Source organism: Dendropsophus ebraccatus, chromosome 13, assembly GCF_027789765.1.
Source record: "Dendropsophus ebraccatus isolate aDenEbr1 chromosome 13, aDenEbr1.pat, whole genome shotgun sequence".
NCBI lineage: Eukaryota > Metazoa > Chordata > Amphibia > Anura > Hylidae > Dendropsophus > Dendropsophus ebraccatus.
The window spans coordinates 16569039-16593811 of NC_091466.1; the positions used below are offsets into that span (position 1 = coordinate 16569039).

Genomic DNA, 24773 nt, shown 5'->3' on the forward strand with positions numbered 1-24773 from the left:
GGCTGTCATTGCTGAGACAAGTCCATTATGGAAGAAGCGTTTGCAATACTCAGAGGGGGAGCATGTTAGGTGAGTATGGATTATTATTTTCCAGGATATATATATATCTACATGTCTGGAGTACCCCTTTAATGAACCTTGGGGCCATGTGGTTTCCCACATTTAACCATCTCACATTATCCATTCAAGTATAGGCATTAAACACTTCATTTCATACCCCATAGGAGGTTATCAATTGTTCATAGTCATAGTGCATTATAGACTATACAATTGATTTTCTTTTATTGGATTCTTGTTTATTCATTAGAGTGATTTTAATTTTTAAGGTTATAACTATGAAAAGTTATGTTTCCTTTACTATGCGCCTAATCCAATCGGCCTGTGTAGAAGGGCCTTTGGTTACATCAGGGGTCGGGAACCTTGGCTCCCAAGCTGTTGCAGAACTACAACTCCCATCATGCCTGGACAGCCAAAGCTAAAGCTTTGGCTGTCCAGGCATGATGGGAGTTGTAGTTCTGCAACAGCTGGAGAGCCAAGGTTACTACCTCTTGGCTACATTATCATGGTGCTGTACTGGGGCTCTCTCTTTTACCCATTGAAATAGATGGTCAGTGACAATATGGTGGTTTCTACAAGGATATCGTAAGTGACTGGAGACCCCACCATACAACACACACACAATCTGAACACTTGTTTCCATATCCTTATTTATTCACATGTAATTCTATACGCCCTCCAGTAGGTGGCAGCACATTCCCGCCGAGCGACCACCACAGATAGTCATTCGATTGCTCGCGTCTAGTCGATACCTGACCCCCCCCCCCCCCCCCCTTTCCATTACCTAATTAACCCCTTACTATCCCCCTAAACCAATGGCGTCCATTATACGGCTATAGCGATTTATATCAGCTCAGCGACACACGTGTTTTTCGCTCTATTTTCGTCTGGGTAACGCACACGTGACGCCGCGCCACGCCCGCCGATTCACCCGCCGTCTGTACATTTTGACGTCACAACAGCAAGGGGCGTGGCTTGGAATGTGAGGCATGCGCAGAAGCTTTTGTCAGTGCTGGTGGAGGTTCCGGCGCTGCGGCCGTGCTGCACACAAGCTGCAGTCATGGTGAAGAAGCGGAAGAATCGCAATCGGATAGTGATCGACTCGGACTCCGATGATAGCGGCAGCGATGACAACCTGGACCAGGTGAGCGGCGGCCCGTGTGCTGAGGCGGGAGCCCGGAGCTGGGCCAAGTCACCTTCTCCCGGGCCCGGGCTGCTCTGTGGACATGGGAGATCATAGGGAACGGCGGGAATAGGATCCCATTCATGAGAGATCTAGGGATCCTGTAGGGAGCAGATAGGCCGGTGCCTGGGATCTACTGGCCCCCAGATCAGGGAAGGGAACTACAACCCCCATCTAATACAGCAGAACTACAACTCCCAGCATGGCCTTGGCTGTCTGTTAGTAGGAGAGATCTAGGGATCCTGTAGAGAGCAGGATAGGCCGGTGCCTGGGATCTACTGGCCCCCAGATCAGCTAAGGGAACTACAACTCCCAGCATGCCCTGACAACCCGTTAGTAGGAGAGATCTAGGGATCCTGTAAGGAGCAGATAGGCCGGTGCCTGGGATCTATTGGCCCCCAGATCAGCTAAGGGAACTACAACTCCCAGCATGCCTTGACAACCTGTTGGAGGGATCTAGGGATCAGGATAGGCTGGTGCCTGGGATGTGATGGCTCCTAGATCAGGGAAGGGAACTACAACTCCCAGCATGGCCTGACTGCCTGTTAGTTGGTGGGATCTAGGGATCCTGTAGGGATCAGGACAGGCAGGTGCCTGGGATCTGCTGCCTTCTAGATCAGGGAAGGGAACTACAACTCCCAGCATGTCCTGACTGCCTGTTAGTTGGTGGGATCTAGGGATCCTGTAGGGATCAGGACAGGCAGGTGCCTGGGATCTGCTGCCTTCTAGATCAGGGAAGGGAACTACAACTCCCAGCATGGCCTGACTGCCTGTTAGGTGGAGGGATCTAGGGATCCTGTAGGGATCAGGACAGGCAGGTGCCTGGGATCTGCTGCCTTCTAGATCAGGGAAGGGAACTACAACTCCCAGCATGGCCTGACTGCCTGTTAGTTGGTGGGATCTAGGGATCAGGAAAGGCAGGTGCCTGGGATCTGCTGCCTTCTAGATCAGGGAAGGGAACTAAAACTCCCAGCATGGCCTGACTGCCTGTTAGTTGGCGGGATCTAGGGATCTTGTAGGAATCAGGACAGGCAGGTGTCTGGGATGTGATGGCTCCTAGATCAGGGAATCGAACTACAACTCCCAGCATGGCCTGACTGCCTGTTAGTAGGTGGGATCTGATGATCTGGTGGGATCTTGGGTTCTGGGAATGTTGGGAGCGGTGACAATAAACCCCCCAATGATATACACTGATCCCCAACCTGTTGTCGCTGACCTAAGCACACTGTCTTTGGTTGCCAGGGAATGCTGGGAGTTGTAGTTCTGCAGCCACTCTAATAGTCCAGAAGGAGCTCTCCTGTGTTTGCAGTATTACTACTCCCAGCATGCCCTGACTGCCTGTTAGCAGGTGGGATCTTGCAGGGGTTTGGATGATCTGGTGGGATCTTGGTGTCTGAGAATGGAGGGAACAGTGACCATAAACACCCCCAATGATATACACTGATCCCCAACCTGTAGTCGCTGACCTAAGTGTACCCTGAATGTCTTTGATAGCCAGGGAGTGCTGGGAGTTGTAGTTCTGCATTCATTCTAATAGTCCGGAGGGATCTCTCTTGTGGTTGCAGTATTACAACTCCCAGCATGCCCAGGCAGACGTGCTGCGGGATGTCAGACCATGCTGGGAGCTGTAGTTCTGCCACCACTGGGGAGCCTGGAGGGTAAAGCCGTCTATTATAGTGGTCTCCTCTAATACAAAACAAACTACAACCCCCTGACCTGCCTGGATAGTTCTAATAAGTAATGTTTAGGGAGCCCTCCATCAATTGCAATACTACAACTCCCAACATGCTGTGTCAGTCTGTTGCTGGGACTTGTGCTGTCATGGTTCCTACCCTGTCGGTTTTGAAACTACAACCCCCGGCATGTTCTGACAGCCGCTCAGTAGTAGGAGTGATCCTGGAGGGATTGCTGCTGTGATCTTCTGGATCCTGGTTTCTGCCAGTGTAGCGCCCCCTTACCTGTGTCTCTCCAATGGTTGGGAAACTACAACAGCCTTCCACTATCGGGGCATGCTGGGAGTTGTAGTCTTCTGTGGGACATTGTTCTCATACATAACTTAGAGTAGTGAATGACCCCCCTGATTTTTTAAAATATTCTGTTCCCCCGTGGTTGCAAAACAACAACTCCCAGCATTTCTTGTAAATCATTGGTTGTCAGGGCATGCTGGGAATTGTAGTTTTGCAGCTGTCGGAGAACATTGGTCTCATAGGTAACTTGTATGTGTGAGATAACATTGATGGACTATTGGGAAGCCCTCAGTGGCTTTCTGTGACTGGGTCCCCACTATACCGGTACTGGCCCCATTGCTCTGATGTCTTATAATTTATCCAGCAACCGGTCTCATCGTGTATCCTAAGGGCCCTATTCCACCAGACGATTATCGTTCAGATTATCGTTAAATCGTTCGAATCTAAACGATAATCGTTCGGTTGAAATGCAGTTAACGACCGAACGAGAAATCGTTGATCGCTTTATAAGACCTGGACCTATTTTTATCGTTGCTCGTTCGCAAAATGTTCGCATTGAATAAGACGTCGTTCGGTCGGTCGCAGTAGATACGAACGCAATAGCGAATAAATAGCGAAGAAAAAATGATCGCAAATACGATCATAAGTAACGATTATCGTTCCATGGAAATGAGTGAACGTTTTCAGGTCTTTCGCAATAGCGGTCGTTTGAGATCGTTAATCGTTAACGATTATGCAAACGATAATCGTCCGGTGGAATAGGGCCCTAAGAGTTTAGAGGGGATTGAATGGAGCAATGGGGGATATGTGTGCTGCCTACCGCTCCATTCATCTCAGTCAGGGATGGCAACTGTGAACATGTCCGACCGCGGCTTCCCTTATCCAGGACACTTGGGATCAGATACTGGTATCCTAACCTATAGTAGTCGTCATCTCGTCGGTGGTATAACCCCTTCAGGGTATGATGGTCACGGGGGGCAGATACGCTGAAGAATCTATTTCTGCCATCTGCAGTGTATCATAGAACCTATAGATCCAGTATGCACAGCATAGGGCAGAACTGATGGTGCGTTTACACAGAGATTTATTTGACAGATTTTCTCCTCTCTTTAAATCCATTCCTGGCTTTGGCTTCAAAAATCTGTCAGCTAAATCTCTGTGTGAACGCAGTCTAAGGGTATGTTCACACTGAGAAAAACAGGTGGAATTCTGCTGCGGAATCCAGTCTGTCTCAATTTCCCATAGCCTATCTATGGGAGAGCGCCATAGCCATTGTCCACTCTCCATCCAGCGGAAGGAGATCGCTGTGAGCTGGGGGATGACGTGCGCTACCATCAACCTCCCTTAGCTCGGTCTTCTAACCTATAGGGTACCAATCAGAACCTGTGAAAAGTTTTTCTTAAGGGAACGACCTTTAATCTATGAAATTTGGTGGGGAATGATGGGAGTTGTAGTTTTCCGTCAGGTAGGGGTGCTGATCACTACAATGAATAGGGTTGGGTTAGAATGGCTGGTTGGGGGTGACCTTTTTCTGTGTATCGGTTAGGGGTAACAGCCACCAGACCCTTCACCACACACTAGGGGGGAGATTTGTCAAACATGGTGTAAAGTGAAACTGGCTCAGTTGCCCCTAGTAACCAATCAGATTCCACCTTTCATTCCTCACAGGCTCTTTGGAAAATGAAAGGTGGAATCCGATTGGTTGCTAGGGGGAGCCAGTTTCACTTTACACCAGTTTGATAAATCTCATCCTAAATGTCTAATAATACACCACAAACCTCACTGGTTTGGAGAATCCCTTTAAGAAGTTGTATTCTCTGCCCAGAATTAGTGGCTGTCCCCTGAGTATTGACACGGTAGATGCCGGAGCCGCACTTCACTGCTTCTTTCCTGTCTTCTATTAATGTTACTTCCACACGTGGTGAATGCCGCTGTGTTTTTGCCGCTCGGCCAGCAACCTCTGAGGTTTTGCCACGTGGCTTTTCACCACAGTATGTAACAAGGTCATCAGAAGCAGGTGTACCCCAAATCTTGGCTGTCCTCCATGAGTAGCGATTACCCGGTTCTACCCCAAGTATTGGCTGTCCTCCATGAGTAGCGTTTACTGAGTCTGGCCTGTCCTCCATGAGTAGTGGTAACTGGGCCTACCCCAAGTCTTGACTGTACTCTGTAAGTACCGATTACCCAGTTCTACCCCAAATCTGTCCTTTCCTCCATGAGTAACGGTTACCGGGTCTACCCCAAGTCTGGCTGTCCTCCATGAGTAATAGAGATGAGCGAACCGGGTTCGGGTTCGAGTCAATCCGAACCCGAACGTTCGGCATTTGATTAGCTGGGGCTGCTGAACTTGGATAAAGCTCTAAGGTTGTCTAGAAAACTTGGATACAGCCAATGACTATATCCATGTTTTCCACATAGCCTTAGGGCTTTATCCAACTTCAGCAGCCACCGCTAATCAAAAGCCGAACGTTCGGGTTCGGATCGACTCAAGCATGCTCCAGGTTCGCTCATCTCTAATGAGTAATGGTTACCGGGTCTGCCCCAATTCTTGGCTGTCCTCCATGCTTAACGGTTACTGGGTACTCCAAGTCTTGGCTGTCCTCCATGCGTAACGGTTACCGGGTCTACCCCAAGTCTTGGCTGTCCTCCATGAGTAATGGTTACCAGGTCTACCCCAAGTCTTGGCTGTCCTCCATGAGTAATGATTACCAGGTCTACCCCAAGTCTTGGCCGTCCTCCATGAGTAACGGTTACCAGGTCTACCCCAAGTCTTGGCTGTCCTCCATGAGTAATGGTTACCAGGTCTACCCCAAGTCTGGCTGTCCTCCATGAGTAACGGTTATCATTAGAACAGAATGTTTGAATGTATTAATTGTATTTTTGGAACAGTTGCACAACTGCCAAGACTGTCTGCCCATAATAGGAGTTGTAGTATTGCAGCAGGTGGAGGATGGGGGTCACTTCTGTAGATGTAGGCTAATAGTGACCAAGACATCTAGCTAGTGGTCCCCTCTGGTCTCTCATTGCTCCTATCCTGTGATGTGTTTGGCCTTACAGTTTAAATAGTAGGCAGGGATCTAGCACAAGCCCTAAAGAACCTTCTACCCAGGCTGATTATCGTGCAAAAAAATCGTTAAATAGTTTGAATTTAAACCATGATTGTCTGGTGTAAATGCGGCAAAGTTCAAACTACGAACGGAAAGTTGTTCGTATGTTGCTGATCACGTCAGCTGACCTTAAAAATCATTGTTAATCGTTCTCAAGTCTTTCAGTGTACACACTAGTTGTTCAAAGAATATATATATATATATATATATATATATATATATATATATATATATATGTATGTATATATATATATATATATATATATGTATGTGTATATATATATATATATATATATATATATATATATATATATATATATATATATACACACACACACACACACAAATGCAGTTACGATCGCATTAACATCTTTTTATAGCGATTTACCCTTTAAGGGTATATTCACACGAACGGGCTCGCAGCGAGATTCTCGCTGCGAGCCCGGCAGGTCCTGGCAGTTCCCATACACTATATACTTGCTGCGGTCTAAACGACCGCAGCGAGTATGTAATTATACCGCCCTTAACCCCTTCTGCTCCCGCCCGGCTCCCCCGCTGTAAGCATACTTTACCTGTCCTTGCTGCACGGGTCCGGCGTCCTGCTCTCCCGTCCGGCCAATCAGTGGCTGCAGCTGGGCAACACACTAATTGGCCGGACGGGAGAGCAGGACGCCGGACCCGTGCAGCAAGGACAGGTAAAGTATGCTTACAGCGGGGGAGCAGAAGGGGTTAAGGGCGGCAGAATTACATACTCGCTGCGGTTGTTTAGACCGCAGCAAGTATGTAGTGTATGGGAACTGCCAGGACCTGCCGGGCTCGCAGCGAGAATATACCCTAAAAGTTTTATCATTTAAAAGAAAAAAAAAAAATCATTGCTTGTCATTCGCTATACGAGAGCTTAAGCCATTTATCTGTCCGTGCCCACCACCCTATAGGCGCAATCAGATTGCAATCCATAAGTAATGCAGCGATGACTTGTATCAATCCTCTAGCGTACAGGGGTCAAACCTGCGGCCCTTCAGCTGCAAACAGAAGGTGGCACAGCCTTGGTGGACAACCCCTTTTAATGTATACATTGCAGACGATGAAAATCAAAGTTGAATATGTATATATTTTTTCCTTTTAGGAGCTGCTTTCCCTTGCCAAGCGCAAGAGGAGTGATTCAGAGGAGAAAGAACAGCCAGTGAGCAAACCTGCTGCCACCTCAGACTCCGAAACCTCCGACAGCGATGATGAAGTGAGTATCCGTATATATGCTTGTATATACATATGTGGGCCTGTGGGCACGCTGCCCTTATCCTGCCCATGCATTTCAGATGACTGACAGCCACCAGATGGTCTGTCCCTGTATACATGTACATGCTTGGACTCTCAATGGCTCCTCTAGCGGCAGCTGATCTCTTTATCTCGGTTTACAGTTAAGGGGGAGTTTTATACTTTCTGATTTATTTTTTATTGTTTGGTTCATAGTGGACGGTCGGAGGTGTTAAAAACAAGAAAAAAGGCAAACCTGGAAAAGGACTGGACAAGAAACCATCAACGAAGAAGACAACTAACAGAGGGGCCTCTTCTGGCAGCTCTGGGAAGGATAGCTCGGGAGAGAGCTCTGCACCTGAAGAAGGTGAGTGGAAAGCTTCATGAGGTTGGGGTTCTCTTCACCACCTTAAAGGGGCTTTCCAGGATGCTGAGCTGCAATAATCCAGCATGGCTGCTACAAATTGTTTAGAGTTGTTGGCGATGCAGCTCAGGCTGCCCTAGGGGTTTGGATGTCAGACCCCCACAATCAGATATTAGGGGGCTATCCTGGGGAGTTCCATTGATGGGCACTTTCTAGGAATACACATTAGTGGTCTCTACTTGGTGTTTGGGCTCATCTATTGTAAAATCTCATTCCCAGGTGAAGTTTCAGACTCCGACAGCAACAGTTCGTCCTCGAGCTCCGATTCGGATTCCTCCTCGGAGGAAGAGGAGTTCTGCGATGGCTACGGAGATGACCTTATGGGTGATGAAGAGGACAGGGCTCGCCTGGAGCAGATGACAGAGAAGGAACGCGAGCAAGAGTTATTTAACCGGATTGAGAAACGAGAAGTGCTTAAAAGACGGTACGCCAGCTCTACAGTATTCGATATAGTCTTTACATATGTCATACATACAGCATAGGGGGCAGTAGAAAAGGCTTTGGTTTGTGTCGGTACTAGCAAGCATACATCAGTCACAAAGCCTAGCACAGGAGATTCGGTGTAGGAAAAAATCCTTGCTCATTGGGGAACTCTGCAGACCATGGGGCGTCCTAGTCCTTGAGGGAGGGGATAAACTCACTGCTGCCTGCAGAAAGCTCCACCAGTAATGATGCCTGATGGTTGCTGAAACTGCACAGCAATATATGACTACCATAAAGGGTAAACTACATATCACCGTTTCTTTGCTTGTGCCATGGAAGGAGGACATGGGCATCTTGGGTATAGACTGCTGTGCCTGTACCCAACACCTCTCTATCCCACAGAGGACTTGACAAGACATAAAGTTTTATGTTGAGCATTAAAAACAACTACTGATGTGTAATAGTGACAAGTCAAAGGTTGTAATGGGTGGGGGTCCCCACTAATCACTGGACAAGCTTCACTGCTTTGACCCATAGGGTTTTATTAGATGGGAAGATCAATAATGTAAACAAGTGCCGATCTGCTAGATCAGTGCTCATTTACTGGGTCTATTACACAGCTTGATTGTTTAGCCAGGTCTACACAGAAATGATTAGTGATGTCCGTGCAGCCCTTGCCCTAAACTGTTAAACATCACCTCTCCACGCTCCAGATCTTGCTCTCTAATTGCTTCTCGGTGGCTGCAGCTTCAGATCGGCCTGTCAGAGCTCAGTCAATCATTGGCCGGGACCCCCGTGGCCAGCGACTGGCTGAGCAGTCTGTTGGCTCACAGCCTGTTTCGAAGCTGCAGCTGCCGGGAAGCAAGCAGAGGGCAGGAGCGTGGAGAGGTGATGTTTAAACTTTAGACAGATATCTTCAACATTATTAACATGATGGGCCCATTTAAAGGAGATAGGGGTGTGTATGTATCTATGTAATTATATATAGCTATAGCTATACACCTTTTCTTATCGTTCATGTGAACAAATTCCTGTCGTAGGTTTGAGATAAAGAAAAAACTGAAAACTGCAAAGCGCAAGGAAAAGAAAGAGAAAAAGAAGAAACACGATGAGGAGCAAGAGAAGAAGAAACAGACCCAGATCCTGGAATCCCAGGCCCAGGTAGAGATGATCTATCCGCTGCGGATAAACACCCAGCATTATGTAGCTGTATAGGTTTCATCACATGGCAGGGAGCCAAGTAATAGGATCTCTCATGGTAGTGATCAGGGGAGGTGACTGTGATGGTGAGATGTATAGCCTCAGTAATGGGCAGGGTAAAGCCACTGTCAGTAAGTCAGTCTGTTTCCTTTACATGTAGGTTACTTCCCATAACAAGGAAAGGCGCTCCAAGAGAGATGAGAAATTGGACAAGAAGTCCCAGGCTATGGAGGAGCTACGAGCAGAGAGAGAGAAGAGAAAGAACAAGACTGGTATGGCTTTTATTCTATTTCTTCCTTCATCATCCGTCGTTTTTTATTTCTTCTTAGATCTCTTTTATCTCGTTATTTGTCAGGTGGTAACAATAATGTATGTAATTTCATTTTTACACCTTTTTTTTTTTTTTTTTAGCTGAACTTATTGCTCGTAAGCAACCTCTAAAGACGAGTGAAGTGTACTCTGATGATGAAGAGGAGGAGGAAGACGAGAAGTCGAGTGAGAAGAGCGATCGTTCCTCTAGATCGTCCTCGTCGTCTGATGAAGAGATGGAGTAAGTCTCAAAAGTCCTTTCGGAAATGAGTAGCGCACAGATTTAGAAAGCAGGGGTGTCAATCTCAGGCCCTCCAACTGCTGCTGCAAAACTACATTTCCCATCATGCCTGGACAGCCAAAGCTTTAGCTTTGACTGTCCAGGCATGATAGGAGTTGTAGTTTTGAAGGGCTGAAGGTTCCCCCATCCCTGACTTAGAGGAAGGCCTAAAGGTCCTATTCCACGGAACAATTATCAGCCGTATCTGGCCAATATCGGCCGTTACGGCCGATAATCGTCCCTTGGAATAGAAGGTAACGATCCGCCGACATCGTTCATGTCGGCTGATCGTTGCGTTGTCTTTCAAGCGTGTTGAAAAACAAACGACTGTGATAGCAACGATCTGCTGCCGGCACTCGGCGGAATAGGACGGCGGCGGCAGACTGCCCCTATCCTCTGTGGCCTGCGGCGGCAGCGAGCGGGGAACGAGGAGCAAACGAGGGCTAATAGCACCCCATGGAATAGGGGCTTTATTTAGCTCTAGCTCTTATAGCTTTATCTGCAGAAGGCATTCATTGTTGAGATTCGTTTTCTGTGTCCTTGAATATGTAGAGGTTAAATGGGCCTTAACATGGCAAAAATTGGTTAGAATTAATATGGATGGAAATTATACACTTAAAGGGGTACTCCGGCAAAAGTATTTTTTTTTAATATCAACTGGTTTCAGAAAGTTATATAGATTTGTAATTTACTTCTCAGCTGCTCAGTGTCCTGCAGGAAGGGGTGTATTTTTTCCAGTCTGACACAGTGCTCTTTGCTGCCAACTCTGTCCATGTCAGGAACTGTCCAGAGCAGCAGCAAATCCCCATAGAAAACCTCTCCTGCTCTGGACAGTTCCTGACATGAACAGAGGTGGCAGCAGAGAGCACTGTGTCAGAGTGAAAAGAACACACCACTTCCTGCAGGACATACAGCAGCTGATAAGTACTGGAATACTGGAGATTTTTAAATAGAAGTAAATTACAAATCTATATAACATTGTGAAATCAGTTGATTTGAAAAAAAAAAAAAGATTTTTGCTGTATAACTCCTTTACCAATTTTTTTTTATTTTCTACAGAACTGAAGAAATTCCACCAAAGTCTTTACCGGTTTCCTTACCTGAAGAACTTAACAAAGTTCGCCTATCGCGACATAAGTTGGAACGTTGGTGCCACATGCCCTTCTTCGCCAAGACCGTTTCTGGATGCTTTGTACGGATCGGTATCGGCAATCATAACAGCAAGCCTGTGTACAGGGTAAGTGTCCGAGGGAAATGAGATTCCTGATTGGCCATTTCTGAGGATATCTAGTAAGTGTATTAGTAGCCCTGTGATATGTAGACCAGTCTGAAGCCCCAGGAGGGCTCACATGTCGCTCCATCATAATGTCGGTGAATGGATCAGTGAAACGAAAATACATATGAAGTCATTGTATTCTCTATTTTCTTTGCAAGGTAGCGGAAATTACTGGCGTAGTGGAAACTGCAAAAGTTTACCAACTGGGTAGCACAAGGACAAATAAAGGTCTGCAGCTCAGGTAATGCTCTTAGGGATGGACGCTTACTACTTATTTTCAGGCCAAAAATTTTCTTTCAAATCAACTGGTGTCAGAAATTTACATAGATTTGTAATTTACTTCTGTTTAAAAATCTCAAATCTTCCAGTACATATCATCTGCTGTGTGTCCTGCAGGAAGTGGTGTATTTTTTCCAGTCTGACACAGTGCTCTCTGCTGCCACCTCTGTCCATGTCAGGAACTGTCCAGAGCAGCAGCAAATCCCCATAGAAAACCTCTCCTGTTTTGGACAGTTCCTGACATGGACAGAGGTGGCAGCAGAGAGCACTGTGTCAGACTGGAGAGAATACACCACTTCCTGCAGGACATACAGCAGCTGATCTAGTACTGAAGACTGGAGATTTTTAGTAAATTTGAACATCCACTTTTATTTATTCTAGACATGGAAGTGACCAGCGAGTATTTCGCTTAGAGTTTGTATCTAACCAGGAGTTCACAGAAAGTGAATTTATGAAGTGGAAGGAAGCCGTGAGTATTAGTGTTTTTTTTTTTATATTTTTTTTGTATAGTTGTATCCCATGTCTGCTTGTGTCGCACATTTCCCATTGTAACTAAACAGTATATATGTATTTGTATAGATGTTCTCGGCAAACATGCAGCTCCCCACGTTGGATGAAATAAACAAAAAAGAGGTCACTATTAAAGAGGCCATGAACTACAAGTTCAATGACCAGGACATTGAAGAGGTAAGTGATGTATAGAATATAAATCCCTAATGTCATAAGAGTCCTTCATTATTTCCGGATCTTTCAGTTTACTTACAATGTAAGGGTCTGGAAAGAAAAATTGGCGTCGCTTTTAGAGCCGTAGTGAACTTGCAATAACTTTATTTAATTCATTTTTATGTGTAAATGATGGGTGTCTGTCGTTTCACCAAACTTTGCATAACTCTAAGTACAGGGGGAATGTAAGAAACTTTATAATATATCTTATCAGAGGAAGTTTATTCTTTCTCCTCTTTAGGCTCCCTCTTAAAATAAAAAAATTTATTTATTTATTTTTTATTTTTAGGGGGAGCCTAAAGAGGAGACAGAATAAACTTCCTCTGATAAGATATATTATAAAGTTTCTTACATCTATTGTCCTGTGTTGTGTTCACTAGAGGGACTAGGAGTTTACTGAGAGATCAGATTATATGTTGCACATGTAATGGTATGAAGGAAGGAGTAGTGAGTGCAGAGGCAGACAGATTAGCTTGTTTCACTATGTGCAGTTATAGATTTCCCCACATAGCTAGATTAACAGGTCAGAATGTCCACTACTGCTCTGTAGTATCCTCCATGCTGCTGCTGCCTCTTAGGGTACATTGTAGAGACATTTGTAGCAGCAACTCTCCACCCGGTAGCTCAGGGACAGCTGAAAAGTTCAAATAAAGCCTGCAGAAGAGTGGTAAATGCTATATATACTATGGTGAGAAAGTGATACTCATGTATACTTATCCCCCTCGCAAGTCCTTGTCCCGGACCCCATCCCGCCGAGAAATTCCCGTCGGAAGACGTGTGCTCGATCACCATAGATGAGTCCGACGCCCTGGAGCAGTCATTCTCTATGGGCGTCGGACTCATCTCTGGTGAGCGCGCGCACATCTTCCGACTGGGATTTCTCGGCGGCAGGACGGGGTCCATGACATATAAGGGGCTTCACCCCGGCAGCCGGGGTGACAGGTCCCCTTTAAGACGTCATCTAGATGTGTATATATGCATTAACAGTTTCTCTGTCTACTTTCTATTTCAGATTGTAAAAGAAAAGGAACGGTTCCGGAAAGCCCCTTCCAATTATGCCATGAAAAAGACCCAGCTTCTAAAAGATAAGGTACAAACCATGACTTACTATGTAGACTAATGGAAGAACATGGGGTCTGGCAGATGACTGCGTCCTCCTTTGTTTCATCCTTGTTGTACATGTCTGGATGCAGGTCACACCTCATAAAGCCATGCTGCTTATGCAGCTTCCATTATAGTCAATACATGAAGCCGCCAACCTGGTGGTAAAGCCTGGGGTCCTCTGCCTCCCTTAGGACTTGCATCCATCAGACATTTATACCTTCTCCTGTTATGCCCCAGGAATACCCCTCTGTATACAACTAGGTCACTTTAATAGTTTCTCGTCATTTTAGGCCATGGCCGAAGAAGCTGGAGAGCAGGATCGGGCGAAACAAATTCAGGACCAGCTGAATGAATTGGAGGAAAGGGCGGAAGCTCTGGATCGTCAGCGGACAAAAAATATTTCTGCCATTAGGTATGGGATGGGTAGGCTGTATAGTAATGTAGGGCCAGAGCTTGCCTGGTCACTAATGGTTCTGTAACCTGTTACTTACATCTTTCTTAGCTACATAAATCAGAGGAACAGAGAATGGAACATAGTGGAATCTGAGAAAGCTTTAGTGGTGAGTTCACATTGACAATCCTATAAGACTTAGTAGACGACTTCTATAGCTGGACATCACATTGTGGCAACCGTTACTGCTCGTCTATTGAACGAGGTCATTGCTTCTATTGTTACTGTCATTAAAAAACCTAAAAAGTCTAAATTGTTCTGAGTGCTGAGAATCCCAAGTATGGTTAGAATAAGCCTAGAGAAGTGCTCGGCCTCCTGTTCTCTCTGCCATCTCATCACTTCAGGTTCTATAGAAAGTCTAGGGAGCCCATCTTCTGCCATGAGAAGGCGGTAGAGTGAGTACTCAGAAAAGGGCTGTTTCCAGCTTAGTCTACTAGTTGACGGCCCCCCCGACCCTGACAAATAAAATTTTTGGTAATTTTTGCTAGTTCTGCCCTAGGCCGAGGACAAAGAAATTATATTTATTAGGCTATAGTTATAGTAACCATGATCATAGTGGTATAGTTTTGGATCCATTACATATCTGCCTTGAGAAAGACTATGCAAATGGGGTTCAAAGGGCTACAAATGTACTCCATTTTCTGGTCCGTTGTAGGACGCCCTATTGATAAGCATAGTTACCCTTATCCTGTGGATATAGGATGACTATTGTGTATGGGAGTACCCCCATAGGCTATATTCACACAATGCATATTTTTGTAAAAGTACGGCCGTTGTTGCCGATTGCAACAACGGCTGTGATTAATACGGAAATATACATTACGTTGCCGTCTATGGAATCCCAGCCGGAGCATATACACATAGTGTACTCTCCGTCCGGTATCTCTAGCCGCACCGCAAAAAACTGACCTGTCAGTGCACACATTGAAGCGCTCAGCTCCGGCTACACTCTCCATAGTGTGCAGTGGGGAGTTCTCATGCGGGCGCGCACGGATGTGCCTGCATCAGAACTCTACGGCGCTAAAGATCATCAGTACTGCAGTACCGGCCAGGATTATCTTATCTGACATCGGCCATTCCGTCACCTGTCCAGGTCAACATGGCCTTAAAGTGTATAACCCGTTTTGTAGAACTTTCACCATTGTAGAACCCTGTAGGTGCCCTCTTTTGCACAGGTCATTTTGTATAAGTTCAGTATACTGCAGATGGTAATATGGAGCTGTCCAATCTCTTTATAGGCGGAGAGTAAGAGCATGACGCAGCAGCAGATGGATCCGTTCACCAGGAGGCAATGCAAACCTACTATGGTGTCCAATGTAAGTGTTCCAGCCGGCTGCCATTCACTGGTTGTGTAGGTAGGCAGCAGGTGGTTAGACTATTATTTCAAGTTATTGATCTCAAAGCGTTGACTGCTTATCCATCCCTCAAGTTATCTGGTAGACTTTTATTAACCAAGCCCTCAGGTTGTGGACATGATGCATGAAGTCAGGAGAGCTCAGATACTTGGTGCATGAGAAGTTCAGATTTGTGATTTATTTACTGGTTTCATTTGTACTTACAGTCCAGGGACCCAGCGGTACAAGCCGCCATCATAGCTCAGTTGAATGCCAAGTATGGATCGACTGGAAATCCAGAGGCGGCTAAAGATAAAGCAGCAGTAAGTTCATACCTCCTGTAATGAAGAGCTAATGTATAGTCATTGGTCTATAGAAAAGGAACCAGTTTTCATTACTTAATCCAAAATCATTTCTCTTCTTCCAGAATCCAAGCAAAGATAAAGATGGCAACACAAAATCTACCAGCGACCTGTCGGAAGATTTATTTAAAGTGCATGACTTTGATGTAAAGATTGATCTACAAGTCCCCAGTTCAGGTAACTGAATAGTCGTCCCTCCCCCCCCCCCCCCCCAGTAGTCAAGCATTGATATAATCGACCAATGCAGTTCATATGTACTGCATTGATCCCTATGAGCAATAGTGGTATTGCTCATAGGAGTCCCCTAGGGGGACTACAAATTGTGTACAAGTGTAAAAAAAAAAATAATTTAAAAAAATGCACAATTAGTTTGTTAAAAAGGTTTTAATTCTCTAAAACCTGAAAAATAAAATTAAAGTTATATACATTGCCTATCGTTGTAATCGTACTGTCTTGAGAAATATAGATAACATTTCAGTTTTGGGAGAATGGTGTAACTTCCCGCCCCCCCAAACAATTTTTATTTTTTTTTTTGCTATTTGATAGCGCAATTTTTTTTTTTTTTTTTCGACATGTCTGCTAGTTAGTGAGTGCTGGGCAGTATAACGCAAAATTATGTAAGGTCTAATATCTTGTTTCCTTCTTGTAGAGTCCAAGTCACTCGCCATCTCTTCCAAAGCTCCTCCCGCCAAGGATGGAGCGCCAAGGAGATCTTTGAACTTGGAGGACTACAAGAAAAGAAGAGGACTGATCTAAGAGAGTCCCATCCGCTGCTCCCGACCTTGCATGTTCCATCGTGTTCCATCAGGTCTTTTTTTATTTCTCCATTCTTTTTCTGTTTGTCTTCACCAGACCGGAGCAGCAGAGCGAAGAGAAGACTGTGTATACCATCCTAAAACTACGTGTAAATAAACTATATACAGGTCCATCATGTCTTTTCTTCTTTTTGCCCTTTTGTGGATTTGTGAAGGAGTTGTCTCCTATTTTATTTTTTCAAACCTGATCTCTTAACGCTCCAGTGTTACAAGGTATTTCAGAGATCTGCTGTGCAAAAAAAAAAAAAAAAAAAAAGTATAACGGACTGTGTAAGCACCCTATGGGTTTCCACACAAGATTACCTGGTTTCATGTTTTACCAGTACCCTGCACTTTCTACTAAGGAAAGAATTCTGATGAACATGGCACCACATTTTTGTTACAGAAGGAAGATTTTTTTTTTTTTTAATTTTCCTCTCCCCAATTTTTTTTTTCTTTACCCCAGCTGATATCCATGTTTATTGCTGTTCACAACTCTACAAGCTGTAAATAAGTATCTACGGAAAGGAAAAATCTCATTAAAATGAATGTTCTTAAAAATCTCGTGTCCAGTTATGTCTGTGAATGCATCGTACTCTCTGCATCAGTGTTGGCAGTGTGGACTGAGCTCTAGGCCAGGACCTCAATGTCTCCGGTCCTCCCCACCTGCATTCTCTCATATGTAGCTTCATGTCCCTGAAGGGGCAGCGGTTGACATGAAGATTTGTATTAAAGTGGTTCAGTAAAAAAAAAAAAAATATATATATATATATATTCAAATCAACTGGTGCCAGAGATTCGTAATTTACTTCTATTAAAAAATCTCAAGTCTTTCGGTACTTATTAGCTGCTGTATGTCTTGCAGAAAGTGGTATTCTTTCCAATCTGACACAGTGCTCTCTGCTGCCACCTCTGTCCATGTCAGGAACTGTCCAGAGCAGAAGCAAATCCCCATAGAAAACCTCTCGCCAAACTTTACTTTTGTTTGCAAAAAAAATTTGACAAAAATTCAATAAAATATATTGAAACAGAAAACCTCTCCTGCTCTCCAGACTGGAAAGAATACACCCCAGCTGATAAGTACTAGAAGACTAGAGATTTTTTTTTATTTTTTTTTTTTTAAGTAAATTTTTAATCTGCCACCAGTTCATTTTGAAAGAAAACTTTTTTTGCTGAAGTACCCCTTTAAGATGAACATAAGACGTCTGTGATTGTGTATGTGTGCTATGGCTGACCTGAAATAAAGCATCTCGGATCCCTGATGCTGCCAGTTCAGGTCACCAGACGCACATCTTTGGCCAGGACTTGTAGCTTTAATACAAATGCAGGAATATTATCATATTATTCTCATGCATTATCAGTTTTTTCGAGTGTTTTTATAGTGCCATTACGCCATACCATGTATTACAGAGGTTTTCCAGGGAAAGTTATCAATGGTTGATCTGCAGGGCACCAACATTCTGTACCCTGGCTGATCACCTTTTCGGCACTTGTGGTAAACTGAGAATGGAGCTGGATGCAGCTATAGCTCCTGTTTACTTCAATAGGAGCTAAGCCTGCAGCAACGTGCTACCACCAATAAAATCAGTTTAGGGATGAGCAAAGTTACCATACTACAAAGCGATTCGCTACTCTCGGCTGTTGGCTTGTAAGCCTGAAAAAGCTGGATCCAGTCTTGGGAAACTGAGCAAAGTTTCCCAGGACTGGATGCAGCTTTTCCAGGTACCTGAAACATAGCATCACAGAGTTCAAAGGCAGCCGGCTGACAAACCGACGGCCGAGATTAGCGAAGCCCTTTGCTAGTACTGTAATTTAAATCATCCTGCGTATGAAGCTAGTTACTTCCAGCTTGTGTATTGCGGGTGCTGAGCAGCTCATTGGCCAGGATGCAAGGTTTCCTGCCGATCAGTTATGCTGTAGATAGGCGATTAAATTTTTTCCTCTGGAAAACTTTTTTAGGAGAACTAAAATACACCCCAAATGTAATAGTATGATATTATATAGACATGGAACTTCTTAAGGGTGCGTTCACACCTACAGGATCCGCAGCAGATTTGATGGTGCAGATTTGATGCTGTGTTCAGTTATTTAAATGAAATCAGCTACGGATCCGGTGAGTGTGAACGTACCCTAAAGGGTATTTCCAGAAATTTCAGCAAGAACTGTTCAAAGTTTGTATCATAGGACTAAGGGCCGAATTACATGTAGCGATAATCTGACCGATTTCGTCCGATTATCGCTTTGTGTAATAGTTTGATCGGCTGATTATTGTCGCTATCGTTGGCTGATCGTTTCTTTTTCCCTGTCTGGAGGTCAGCACAGAGGTACAGGTGATAAATGAAGGAGCAGCATTCAGGTATTTAGGCATACAGATATCTTCTAATCCCCAAAAATATGCCGAATTAAACATAATTCCTAAGTTAAATAAAATGAAAGATCAAGCGCGGGTATGGAATAGGATGCCTCTATCTAGGTCAGATAAAATAGGGTTAGTCAAAATGATTTGGCTTCCCCAATTGTATGTCCTCTCCAACTCTCCAGTTTGGATTAACAAAAACATATTTAAAAAAGTGGAACGAGTATTAAATGAGCTTACCTGGAATCGGAAAAGAATAAGGTTAAAGTTGGATATACTGACCCTTCCTGAGAAGGGTGGTGGGTTGGATGTACCTTATTTGTTTGGGTACTACTTAGCTTCATACTTGGCGTGGTTAAAAAAGTGGAAGATGGTGGATTCCCTGCAAAACTGGGTCACAGAAAAGAGGGGAGTGACAGGGGATATTTTTGAGGTATTAGAGGGGGAATTAAAGACTGTATACTCCAAAAAACCGCTTGAGAGGGTTAGTAGTGAGAGTGTGGAAGCAGGTGAGAAATTTACCAAAGATTACAGGGGCAATGGAACACACTCCACTGCTGCGGAATAGTGATTTCCCAGAAGTAGGAAAAGTTCAGGATTTGGGGTACTGGACTTCAAGGCGGTTGGTGAAAGTGTCCCAGTTTTTTTACATTTGTCGACTGAGATACCAACAGATCAAAATGGCCATACAGAGGATTGAAAATAAGGAGAGATTGCTGGTTGAAAATTCTTGTTGGATCACGCAGTTATTGGAGATTAAAGGACACGCAAAAGGTAAAATAGGGAAACTTTATAGAATTTTAGGACAGATGAAACAGGAAAATCTAGTAATTAGGTCACAAGTTAAGTGGGGACAGGCGATAGGAGCAAAGGACCACATATATTGGGAGGAGTTATACAAATTTAGTAATGAGTGTCTCACAGATAAAAAGCATAAAATGGTTCAGTTTTTTATTTTTCACAGGTTATATTATTGTCCAAAAGACTTTTTGAAATGGGGCAATAAAGAGAAAGGGAAATGTGGTAGGTGTTTAGCACAAGGAGCAGATTTGGAGCATTATTGGTGGGACTGTAAGGTACTTCAGGAGTTTTGGATTAGGGTTTTTGCCATCATGGATATAATATATGGAGTAATAGTAGTAAATAAGTACACGTGTGCACTATTAGGGGAAATGGAAGGCTTTGTTCCGGCAGCGCAGTACGCAGGAGAACCGGGCCTGGACAGGTAAATTATTAACTGTTTGGGCAAGGGCTGCACGGACATCGATAACTATGTCCATGCAGCCCTTGCAAACGATTATTGGGCTATGTAATAGGCCCGTTTACAGTATTGATTGGGTTGCCATCGGCCCATTTAATAAGCCCCTTACAATGAAACTGCTACATTGGTTGTTCCTGTCACACTATCTCCTAGACACAGGCTCTATTGTCTTTTGTGATCTCCTGCAGTGTGCTGGGGAGAGAAGTGCTTAGCGGAGCACTTCTCATTCATCTAATCGTGGGGGGTCTGAACACCCAGACCGTGACTGATCTAAACTTTTGACATTTGTGAAGTCCATGTTGAAGTGTAAAGGGGTACTCCGGGCTGGGGTTATCAGTGTACGGCCGGGGAGTGGGTGGAAATACAGGCCGTCTGTCACTTACCTCCCCGGTTCCACCGCCGGGTCCCGGATTGCGCCGCCCCTTTCTCCCATCCGGCTTCCACTTCCTGGTCTGAGCTGCGGCTTGAGACTCCGCTACGACCACTGAATGACTGAGCAGCTTTAAGATGTCACGTCACAAACCGCAGCTCAGAAAGCGGCAGCGGGACGGGAGAACGGGGCGGCGTGATCCACTGGAACCAGTGAGGTAAGTGACCGGCAGCCTCTAGTTCCACCCCCTCCCCGGCCATACACTAAAAATAACCTCAGCCCAGAGTACCCCTTTAAACTTCCCCCTGTTTAATGTTTCTTACACGACCATGTTTCAGGCTTTTCTACTAGATGGATTTCTGTTGAAACCCAAGAAGGTGGCATCTACTTTGGTGTCCCTGTTTGACCCACACCTCCCAGCATTCCTTGTTTTTCAGTTCCACCTTTCTTACAGACTTTTTGGAAAATGAGAGATGGAATCTGATTGGTTGCTGGGGGCAACTAAGCCAGTTTCACGTTACACCATGTTTGATAAATCTCCCTTGAAGTTTCCAAATAAACTGCCGTGTGTGAAACCAGCCTAAAAGGATCAGGCAATTGAAATGTGCTCTCATAGGGGGACCCCACACATTAGGTTGATTAGCATGTTTGGTTGACTATTGAAGGATGTCAATGTTGGGGGTACTATGACACGAAGCGATTTTTCGAAAATAAACTCAAACGACCGCTATGGCGTGCAACCTGAAATTGTTCACCCAATTACACGGGACCATGATCGTTATTGCGTTCGTCTTGCCGTCGCCACTGCGTTTGCTGCTACTGTGAACGGCATCTTATGCGAACAATTTGCAAACGATTAACGATAAAAATAGGTCCAAATTCTATTAAACGACCCACGATTTCTCGTTGGTCGTTTAATCGTTGTCTGCTATTACACTAAACGGTTATCGTTCAAATTCGATTTTTTTGAACAATAAATCGTTCCGTGTAATACCACCCTTAGAGTAACAAAAGCGGGAAGTCTAGCCGGTAGTTCCATTGGACCCAATATGGGGGTGATCATTTCTCTAGTGCTTTGCTGTACATAGATATAAGTAAAAGTCTTGAAGGATTGCTTTATGTGACGTCTATCTCCGTATGGAACTAGCACGCAATAGGGGCCTATGGCTCAGTTGCGTAACCTGTGTACAGGTTTTTATCCTTAAAGACATGCATCATTAAAGGGGTTAGTCACGAAAAAAAAATTCTTTCAAATTAACTGGTCCCAGCAAGTGCCAGAGATTTGTAATTTACTTCACTTAAAAAAATCTTAAGTCTTCCAGTACTTATCAGTTGCTGTATGGTATATTCTTTCCAGTCTGACACAGTGCTCTCTGCTGCCACCTCTGTCCATGTCAGGAACTGTCCAGAACAGTAGCGAATCCCCATAGAAAACTTCTCCTGCTCTCTAGACTGAAAAGACTACACCACATACAGCAGCTAATAAGTACTGAAACACTGGAGATTTTGTAATAGAAATAAATTACAAATCTCTGGCAGCTGTTTTAAAAGATATTGTCCTTTGTGAACTACCCCTTTAATAATCTATCTGCCTTAAAGGGCCCTATTCCACTGGACGATTATCGTTTGCATATCATTAACGATTAACGATCGCAAACGACCACTATTGCGAAAGACCTGAAAACGTTCACTCATTTCCATTGAACGATAATCGTTACTTATGATCGTAATTGCGATCGTTTTTTCTTCGCTATTTATTCGCTATTGCATTCGTATCTATTGCGAACGACCGAACGATGTCTTATTCAACGCGAACGATTTGCGAACGAGCAACGATAAAAATAGGTCCAGGTCTTATAAAGCGATCAACGATTTCTCGTTCGGTCGTTAATCGTTAACTGCATTTCAACCGAACGATTATCGTTTAGATTCGAACGATTTAACGATAATCTGAACGATAATCGTCCAGTGGAATAGGGCCCAAAGTGTCCCTGTCATTTGGTAAAACTTTTGATGTTGTCAGGGGGGACTGAATGTTCAGACAACCCACTGATTGTTGGAGGCAGTTTTACTTCCTGTCTCTCTGTAGAAGACTGGCTCCATAGACTTTCTACAGCATCCGTCTCCTGGGGAAGTGCTGAGCTGTGCGCGTCTCCCTGGTCTGTCTAGACCCAAACCACCGACTGATCAAAACTTTTGACTTTTTAAAGGGGTTATCCAGCACTACAAAAACATGACCACTTTCCCCCTATTGTTGTCTCCAATTTGGGTGGGGTTTTGAAACTTAGTTCCATTGAAGTAAATGGAGCTTAATTGCAAACTGCACCTGAACTGAAGACAACAGTAGGGGGAAAAGTGGCCATGTTTTTGTAGCGCCGGATAACCCCTTTAAAAGTTTCCCAAATGACAGGGATACTTTATCATGCTACTTCCATTATGTGTTTTTGGCAATAACCAGGAGTGGAACCAACACACACACAATAACAAACAATAACGGAGAGTTACCCCTTATCTGTGTATGGACCCACTCCAGATTCTGTCAAAAAATGACCAAAATACAACATGTCACCGCGACCTACAGACCTGTTTCATATGGGTGTAATACAGAAGCTTTTTGCCTTGTTATTACAGCCTCGAGGCCTGTCCTGACCGCGGGAATGGTGATCTGCACTGACAGCTGTTAAGGTCATGTGACCCACAGTCAAGACGGGACCTGCGGCCCTGATATAGATGTAGAAATTGGTCTGTATTGCGCTCACATTCCCACACAGTATTTTGCAACCAAAACCAGGAGTGGATTGAAAACTATGTTCACACACTACTGAAATTAAGTGTATAGCCGCCATGTAATGGCAAATAATGGCCGTTAATTGCCATTAAATGACGGCCAACCACTAGATTTCAACAGTGTGTGAACATAATCTGGCTGTGTTTTCAATACACTCCTGGTTTTGGCTGCAAAATACTGAGTAACAATACTGTGTGTGAACATGGCCTAGGGCCGCAGTGTAGCCTGATGGTGTGTAAAGAGAACAGGCGCTGCGTATCGTGGGGACTCGGTGATCAGATAACTGTGTTTGGAAGGGGATGGTGAGCGGTGATTAGCTGGCAATGCAGGCCCATACTTCTGCTTGTTTAGTCTGGTGTACACGGGACGTTAGCGAGGTTATCAACCTTCAGGCGACCTTTGTTGGCTTGTGTGCTCAGTCTTGGCTAGACTTGCGCTGCTTCCGTAGGAATGCATTGATTTGCACAGTGAGCAGGTTACAGAGAGGGTCGATGGCTGCTCTCAGCTGGACGGTGGGGTTTTATGGCTCCTGACCTAAGCATCTGAGCTGCAGATTTTACTGGAAATTGTGACTGACTTTTACGTTATAATGTTCCAGTACAATCCATGAACGACCCCTAAAAGGTTTCTCCCATTGTAGAGAGAGTGGGGGAGATTTATCAAACATGGTGTAAAGTGAAACTGGCTCAGTTGCCCCTAGCAACCAATCAGATTCCACCTTTCATTCCTCACAGACTCTTTCGAAAAAGAAAGGTGGACTCTGATTGGTTGCTAGGGGCAACTGAGCCACCGCTCTGCTTCCGGCTATGTCCTCTGTACTTTTGTGGATCCCACCAGACTAGTGCATGTACATATGGAGTAAGGACTAATTCACACATCCGTTGTTCTGTCCGCAATTGCGGGCAGAACATGAAACCAATGTTATCCTATGGCCCCGTTCACAAGTCCATACGTGTATACGGGGCCGCGATCCGTGCAAAAACGGACATCGCTGGGGTAATGATGTGTGAATTTAGTGCTCCGTGAAGCACGGAGCACTACGGATGCACGTTCGGTAGTGTGGACTGCACTACTGGTGTGTGACTGTGGCCTAATTCTTAACTTGACATTTTCTGTACAGTGGAAAAACTGGGTACACCGGCGAAAATCTTTCTTTCAAATCAACTGGTTTCAGAAAGTTATATAGATTTTTAATTTACTTCTATTTAAAAATCTCAAGTCTTCTCATACTTATCAGCTGCTGTATGTCCTGCAGGAAGTGGTGTATTGTTTCTAGTGTGACACAGTGCTCTCTGCTGCCACCTCTGTCCATATCAGGCACTGTCCAGAGCAGGAGAGGTTTACTATGAGGATTTGCTGCTCTGGACAGATCCTGAATGGACACAGGTGGCAGCAGAGAGCACCGTGTCAGACTGGAGAGACTACACCACTTCTTGCAGGGCATACAGCAGCTGATAAGTATGGGATGACT

General features: G+C 44.7%; 1 protein-coding gene across 1 annotated transcript; it reads left to right on the forward strand.

Moving 5' to 3' along the window:
* Positions 1 to 1026: 1026 nt before the first annotated feature.
* Positions 1027 to 16661, forward strand: RTF1 (RTF1 homolog, Paf1/RNA polymerase II complex component). Its single transcript, XM_069950482.1, has 18 exons — positions 1027 to 1201; positions 7441 to 7551; positions 7785 to 7935; positions 8212 to 8416; positions 9456 to 9576; positions 9776 to 9887; positions 10027 to 10165; positions 11264 to 11441; positions 11639 to 11721; positions 12141 to 12228; positions 12339 to 12446; positions 13495 to 13572; positions 13877 to 13998; positions 14089 to 14146; positions 15276 to 15353; positions 15599 to 15694; positions 15799 to 15910; positions 16383 to 16661. Exons 1-18 carry the CDS (start codon positions 1118 to 1120, stop codon positions 16487 to 16489), a joined length of 2031 nt encoding a protein of 676 aa, XP_069806583.1. The 5' UTR covers positions 1027 to 1117; the 3' UTR covers positions 16490 to 16661.
* Positions 16662 to 24773: the final 8112 nt, after the last annotated feature.

Excerpts from the sequence above, each read along its gene's own strand:
- RTF1 (XM_069950482.1), top strand. The coding sequence starts at position 1,118 with ATGGTGAAGAAGCGGAAGAATCGCAATCGGATAGTGATCGACTCGGAC. Across the intron at positions 7,552-7,784 it reads CCTCCGACAGCGATGATGAA|TGGACGGTCGGAGGTGTTAA; the intron begins GTGAGTATCCGT and ends TTTGGTTCATAG. Across the intron at positions 15,354-15,598 it reads AACCTACTATGGTGTCCAAT|TCCAGGGACCCAGCGGTACA; the intron begins GTAAGTGTTCCA and ends TTGTACTTACAG.